This window comes from Notolepis coatsorum (genome assembly GCF_963971535.1).
Source record: "Notolepis coatsorum genome assembly, contig: SCAFFOLD_4676, whole genome shotgun sequence".
Taxonomy (NCBI): Eukaryota; Metazoa; Chordata; class Actinopteri; order Aulopiformes; family Paralepididae; genus Notolepis; species Notolepis coatsorum.
The window spans coordinates 1-7,758 of NW_028169970.1; the positions used below are offsets into that span (position 1 = coordinate 1).

General features: G+C 50.6%; 1 protein-coding gene across 1 annotated transcript; it reads left to right on the plus strand.

Moving 5' to 3' along the window:
• Positions 1-1,096: 1,096 nt before the first annotated feature.
• LOC311248638 (receptor tyrosine-protein kinase erbB-4-like) lies at positions 1,097-6,986 on the plus strand (the record flags this gene model as incomplete). Its single annotated transcript, XM_084339492.1, has 4 exons — positions 1,097-1,194; positions 1,666-1,836; positions 4,158-4,452; positions 6,169-6,986. Coding segments are annotated over 4 exons (1,382 nt in total), but the record flags the coding sequence as incomplete, so codon positions are not given.
• Between the last annotated feature and the right edge of the window lie 772 nt (positions 6,987-7,758).

A 7,758-nucleotide genomic window follows, 5' to 3' on the forward strand; every position in this document is an offset into this window, starting at 1 on the left:
TCTCACCTCCTTCCTGCCCTTTCTCATCCACCCCCCCCTGTGTCCCCTCTCCTTCCCTCTGTCCTCCTCCCTCTCTCATTCTTCCTTCCAAAAATGTAATGAAGTGAGAGATATGGAGAGGGATGGGGGAGGCAGGTGGAGGGGCGGAGTGAGGGAGAATATAATTATTATAATTAATATAATTATCCCTCTCCATATCTCTCACTCCTTCAATTCTATGAGCCTTATTTGCACAGCATATTGCCAAAGGTTAAACATGAAAGTCCATGAAACATTAAAACATTTGATTAAAATACAATTAATAAAAGATAGAGAAAAAAAAGACAAGGTCAAAATGATATGTATATTTTTCACATTAAATATTGGAGGATAATAACGACGATCAATATGTCTGCAATTATGTACAGAATATTATCACTGTGAAAATGTAATGTGCTTATTGACTACATGTACTGTAATAGTGCACCAGCATGACTGTAACAATTGTGGAATATGGAAATGGTGGATCAAATATTCATGAACATATTAAACGATCCTCTCCTTCTCCTTCTCCCCCTCTCTTCTCTCCTTTCCTTTCCTCTTCTTCTCTCTCTCACCTTCTCCTTCCTTCCCCTCCCTCCCCTCTCTCTCTTCTCTTCTCCCCTCCTCTCCTCTCTTCTCCTCACCTCTTCTCTCCTCCTCCCTCCCCTCCTCTCCTCTCCTCTCCTCTCCTCTCCTCTCCTCTCCTCTCCTCTCTCTCCTCTCCTCTCCTCTCCGCACCTCTCCTCTCTGCACCTCTCTTCTTCCCTTCTCTCCCATCCTCTCCTCTCCTCCCATTCTCTCCCCTTCTCCTCCCTCCCTCCTCTCCTCTCCTCCTTCCTCTCCTCCTCTCCTCTCCTCCCTCTCCTCTCCTCTCCTCTCCTCTCCCTCCTCTCTCCTCTCCTCTCCTCTCCTCTCCTCCTCTCTCTCCTCTCTCCTCTCCTCTCCTCTCCTCCCTCTCCTCTCTCTCCTCTCCTCCTCTCCTCTCCTCTCCTCTCTCTCCTCTCCTCTCCTCTCTCCTCTCCTCCTCTCCTCTCCTCTCCTCTCCTCTCCTCCTCTCCTCTCCTCCCATATCCAGGCTGGATGATTGACGCTGACAGCAGACCCAAGTTCAAGGAGCTGGCTGCAGAGTTCTGCAGGATGGCCAGGGACCCCCAGCGCTACCTGGTCATCCAGGTCAGTTCCCCCAGCAGGCTCCCGGTCAGAGCACCGGGCTAATCAGACCTGTCTGCTTGATCGCTTGTTAATGAAATACACAGTGTGTTTCCATGTGAAAATGGACAAATGGAAAAAGGGTTTTGAGTGGAACAAGGACACGCTGTGTTATAGATGCAAAGCATTCTCGTGTGGCTTGACCCGCTCTTACAACAGTGCCATGCCTGTGAGTCGCCACTAGGGGGCAGAGTGTCTGACCGTGAGGGAATGAGCGAGTGAGGTAGCGAGGGTCTATAAGGTGCTTCGCATAAAAAAGAATCTGATATGAAATGTTGCCTTCAATCATATGAGCGTGTTTCTTGTTTACCAACATTAGTAGTGTGTCTGTGTGTGTATGCATGCATGTGTGTGTTTCTGTGTATTTGTGTTTGTGTATATGTCCGCGAGTCTCTGTCCTTGTTTCTATATGAACATGTGTTTGTTCTCCGACAGGGTGACGACCGCATGAAGCTGCCCAGCCCCAACGACAGCAAGTTCTTCCAGAGCCTGCTGGACGAGGAGGACCTGGACGACTTCATGGACGCCGACGAGTACCTGGTCCCCCGCGGCTTCAACATGGCCCCGCCCTCCTACAGCACGCGACCCCGCGTGGACTCCAACAGGGTCAGAACACACACACACACACCACACACACACACACAGACGCACGCACGCACACACGCACACGCACACACACACACACACACACATATGAGGAAACTGGAGTACCCAGAGGAAACCCACGCGAACCCAGGACCTTCTTGCTGTGAGGCAGCAGTGCTAACCACTGTACCACCGTGCCACCCGTGCCGCAAGCTCTGACTTGGTCTTGACTCTGTAGGTCTACTTGTAGATGAGTCCATGTGCCGAAACGATATCCATAAAACGTCCAGCTCTAGTCCGTGTGCTGTTGCCCGTGGCAGTAGATTCGTAGAAAACGTCACCAGTCAGTGAAACATTCTTTAATCAACTCTGGTGTAGATCACCTTAAACATCTCAACATTTTATTTTCTTCAAGACAATGGGTCTCATTCTCCAACGGACTTAAGACAAATACATTTTCTCTTAGCTTAGGGACGGTTGGGGAATCCCAAAATCTAAGATGTCTTAAATGGCCCTAAGGCTAAGAGCAAATCTTTTGGTCTTAAGTCCGTTGGAGAATGAGACCCACTGTGAGTTATTATCGGCCAAATAGATGTAAAGCCTTGCCAAAAATGTGGCTCCTGCACTAAATTGATTAGTGCGTCTTTAGGCTACAAGGGTAATTTATCCACATAATAAGGCAGTTGATTGAGAGCACATGCATTATATATAATAGCCTGAAATGTATACCAAGATAAGCTCTGTGTCATGATTTATTTGGGGAAGCCGTGCAATCAGCACCCCCATAACCAAAATGGAATGTTCCTATAGACATCCAGCACCCCCATAGCCAAAATGGAATGTTCCTATAGACATCCAGCACCCCCATAGCCAAATGGAATGTTCCTATAGACATCCAGCACCCCCATAGCCAAAATGGAATGTTCCTATAGACATCCAGCACCCCCATAGCCAAATGGAATGTTCCTATAGACATCCAGCACCCCATAGCCAAAATGGAATGTTGCTATAGACATCCAGCACCCCATAGCCAAAATGGAATGTTCCTATAGACATCCAGCACCCCCATAGCCAAAATGGAATATTCACAACCCATTTCTTTTTACCACCACTGTGACAATTCGACTGTGAGACTCACAGTGTAAGTAAAGCTCCTTCGATCGAACCATCGAATAGCCAACCATTCTGGGTCACCCCTGATTACAGTCATGATCTTTAGTCAGACTTGCATCAGCCTGGTCTCGGTCTTTTCTTGACTCAAACTCAATAAGCTCTGACTTGGTCTTGACTGTGGTGTCGACTACAACACTACTTTTCAGGGCCTTGCCAAACACACACACACACACACACACACACACACACACACACACACACACACACACACACACACACACACACACACACACACACACACACACACACACACACACACACACACACACACACACACACACACACACACACACACACACACACACACACACACACACACACACACACACACACACACACACCAGGGTGTCTGGGTGTGAAAATGTTTACGGTCACGACCCCCATGTTGCTCACTGAAAGTCTTTATTACGCGGCAGTGGGATTACACGGCGCGGGCTGACTGACAGGAGGTCATTCGGGTCGCTGCACCAGATACAGACCCTCCATCTAATCTGGACTCACTGCGCTTGTACGTAATAAAAGAATAGAAGATAATAGCTGCCTTTGAAGAAAGGATGAATAGAGAGGTTTTGGAGGAGGGGAGCACTTGAAGGCATGGGGCAGAGGAGGGAGGTTGGCGGGAGTGGGTGGATAGATAGGCCCTGAGGACGTTTATTTTTCTATTCTTTCTTTTCTTTCTTTTTGTGCGCCTCTTGTTCTCTGTGTAATTGAGGCGCCGTGGTGCTCGCGAGTCGGAGGCTGCGTGAGCGAATTGAGCGGCGGGTGAAGTAGCCCCGGGGGCGGGGCGGCTAGCGGAGCAGCAGGAGGAAAAACCCAGCGCTTTCACACGTAGTGTTTTTATTCTGTTGCCGTTGTTTTGTTTTGATCCCTCAGCGAGTTCCAGGTGCTGTTTTGTATCAGGGGGCGCTTTGTTTCATGGCCCACCCCGAATGATGCGCTCAGAATCTTCTGGGGGTGGATTTTACCGCAGAGAGGCGGCTTCCCGAGGTTAATGTCTCGCTCTTCTTCTTCGAGAGCCGGCATAACTCATTAGAATACTCATTATCCTGTGTGCGGCTCTACATGCTGCGCTTGGTGGGCAAACGGTGTTAAGTAGAACAACTGACTATTGCAAACAAATGAGAAATCTCTCTCTCTCTCTCTCTCTCTCTCTCTCTCTCTCCTCCCAGAACCAATTTGGCTATCGGGATGGCGGTTCAGCCCCCGACGAGGGCTCCATGGCGGGGGCCCCGGCCTGTCTGGATGGCCCGGAGGCCGCGGGGGGGAGCCAGGGCGCTGCCCTGGAGGACCAGCGTTGCAACGGGACCTTGCACAAGAAGAGCCTGGGCCGGGCCGGGGGAGGAGAGGACAGTGGGGCCCAGAGGTACAGCGCCGACCCCACCGTCTTCCTGGGGGAGCGGGGGGCCCGGGGGGACACCGACGAGGACGGATACATGACCCCCATGAAGGATAAGAGCTCCTCAGGTAGCCTGCCTGTCTGTCTGTCTGTCTGTCTGTCTGTCTGTCTGTCTGTCTGTCTGTCTGTCTGTCTGTCTGTCTGTCTGTCTGTCTGTCTGTCTGTCTGTCTGTCTGTCTGTCTGTCTGTCTGTCTGTCTGTCTGTCTGTCTGTCTGTCTGTCTGTCTGTCTGTCTGTCTGTCTGTCTGTCTGTCTGTCTGTCTGTCTGTCTGTCTGTCTGTCTGTCTGTCTGTCTGTCTGTCTGTCTGTCTGTCTGTCTGTCTGTCTGTCTGTCTGTCTGTCTGTCTGTCTGTCTGTCTGTCTATCTAGACCCTAACCCTATCAAAACAGCCATCAAAGTGTATATTTTCAGCACTACGTTTGTTTACCAATGATTTTAAGTGTTATTAGTGAAATATGATCTTATAAAAATCTCTGCGCATGGCATCGGAAAGCAAGGCGGAAGTAAAGCAAACTGTCAAAAGTGTGTGTAGTCCTAAGAATGGGGAGACCCAGGGCTTTCGATGGGCTTTCGAATTTCATAAAACTACACTTCCCAGCTCATGCCAGTCAATCATCTGACTTCCAGTGTGTTTTTTTACGTTATTTTCTGGATCATATCTTACAAGTCAAACAAACCTGAATGGTGGATATATTTACATTATAAAAAAGTTAACTGTAATTACAGTAGATTTCATTCACGGTTTTTGCTGCCCTGTCAGGGGCACCTGGTGGTACTAAATCCAGATTGAACATTGGAAAGGGGGGATTTGGCCCGATCCATAGATGTGTGACTTGGCCATAATAAGGTTGTTTATAGGCCTGATATTCTATATTCTATATTCATATTTCAAATTGCATGTGTCCGGATGGCAAAATTCTGTACTGTATCTACAAAACCCCCTGTAAATTATCTGCCCTATATTCATTTGCTTAGATTCTTTTGTACACGTAATCTCAAGAAGGTGCTGAATGAGCTCAGTGGCGTTCACGTCTGGTCAATGTTAGCATGGTGTTATTCACTGTCAAAGATGAAAAATCTCAAATAAAATGTATATTCTCCTTTGGTTCATTACAATTGACTCAAGCCTAGTAACAGACACAATATTTCTGACACTGGGAATACATTCCCTGAGATCCATAGATGTCCCTAGAATCAGATACCACCTCCTTGGTCCTTGTAGAAGTGGGCGGCATTTACTTAGGTATGTATTTTTTGGTGAATTTTCTGAAAATATGGCTAGAGGTTAATAGAAACACAGTCCTTTACAGTGTCGGTACAGAGTAGAGCGCCGCATGTCTACGATACTACGGCATCACGCTCGGTTCTTTGATCATACTCCATTCCCTCCGCCGTGCCAGTGTACTATCATCTTTTATTTTGAGCCACTCAGAATACAACTAAGCCCAGAGCAAAACGCATCAGATTCAATGTGAAGGAGTGGAGGAGTGTGGGCGAAATCGATAGGTTTCACCTCCAGGCAGACGGAGCCTACGCTGCCACGGAAAACTTGGCGAGGCGTCTCCCATTTCCTCAGTGGCCCCCATTATCATCTCCGTCTTTTATCGCTCATTAGTGAACAATCAGTTTCTTTCTTTCTTTCTTTCTTCATCTCTTTCTCTGGCCCTGTTTTGTAGGTCTGATTTATCATTTGCTTTCTCACACACATCTCACGCACATTTTCTCTCTCCTTCCCTATGTCCTTCTCCCCTGCCCCCGCCCCCCCCCCCCCCCCCTGCTGCAGAATACCTGAATCCCATCGAGGAGAATCCGTTCGTCTCGCGGCACAAGAACGGCGAGATCCACGCCTTGGACAACCCGGGCTATCACAGCACGCCCAACAGCCAGCCCAAAGGAGAGGACGAATACATCAACGAGCCCCTCTACCTCAACACCTTCCACAGCCCCACCGAGCCGGGCCTGGAGGCTCTGAGGAGGAACGGTCTGCCCCTCCCCACTCAGAGCTCGTCCTCGGGCCCCGCCTCCCACCTCCCGCTCACCATCCAGACCGGCCTGCCCCACTACCCCCTCCCGTCGGCCCAGCCCTCTCCGTCCGGCGTCCCCTGCCACCACATCCTCCACGGCCACCACGGTGTCAAAGCCGCCTCGGGGCAACCCGGCAACGCCGGCGGCGGTTCTGCCGGCCAGGGCCAACCGGGACCCGCTCCCCACGCCCAGGCGTGCCATCCGGGCACTCTGTCCGCGTCGGCGCCCGCTGTCCACGGCAGCCTGCCGGCGTACCAGAGCCACGCCAGCGCCCACCCCTCCAGCATGCTGAAGCACGGGGGCCAGACTTCGGGCAAAGCGGGCGGCAAGAAGCTGAAGGTGACCTTTGACAATCCGGAGTACTGGCAGCACAGCCTGCCTCCCAAGTCGTCCATCCAGCAAGCTGGCCCCGACGGCGCCCAGGGCGGCTCCACGAATGCTAAGCTCTTCTACAAACAGAACGGCCACATACGGCCGGCAGTGGCAGAAAACCCTGAATACATGTCGGAGTTCTCCCTGAAATCTGCCACCGTCCTGCCGCCTCCGCCGTACCGGCAGCGGAACACTGTGGTCTAGGAGGTTCCGCTCGGCTCGACGTTCAGCTCCTCGACCTCGACCTCCGACCTCCAGCCGACCTCCTGCCCCCCCCCCCCCCCCCCCCTCTCCGGCTGCTCCCGTTTCCCCCACGAGAGATGAGCGGCCGACAACAATCAGAGCCACCTCAAACTTTTCTTTCCAAAACGACATCCCATCCCAGCCGTCCGAGAGAGAGGCTGTAGCAGCGCACCTCGTGGAGGTGGACCAGGCCGACACCTCTGCACCTTTTCACACCTTCACACTCCATACAGTCCATTTCTAAGTTCTGTAGATAGAAAAGGAGACTACAGAGAGCGCGAATGACCTTCCACCGGGGCTTGGCGGCAATTGGCAACCGGCGCAAATGTCACAACGAGACGGACAAGACAGGGACCCACTTGGGGATTAGCCTCTTAGGGTGAACTCACTGCCCTGAGGAGCTGAGGAGGAAGAGTATTTTGCAACACGGTGGTCTGGAACGTGGATATTACTCTTCCAAGGGGCGTCTGAAATGAGGGTGCAAACAAATATACTCTGCTGAGGTGTCACTAAGGATGGCACAAGGTACATTCTGTAGAGAGACAGAAAAATACGGAGGTAAAAGAATGAAAAACAAGGAGGAGGAAGAGGTTATCCAGGAAACAAAAGAGGAACTTCTAGGGAATCGACGTGAAGGAGAGCAATGACGGTTGATCATTCAATCAAGTTCTTGCACATAGATAGATATGTTGTAGAAAAAAAACTCCCATTCAATATGTGAAACCCCATCTTT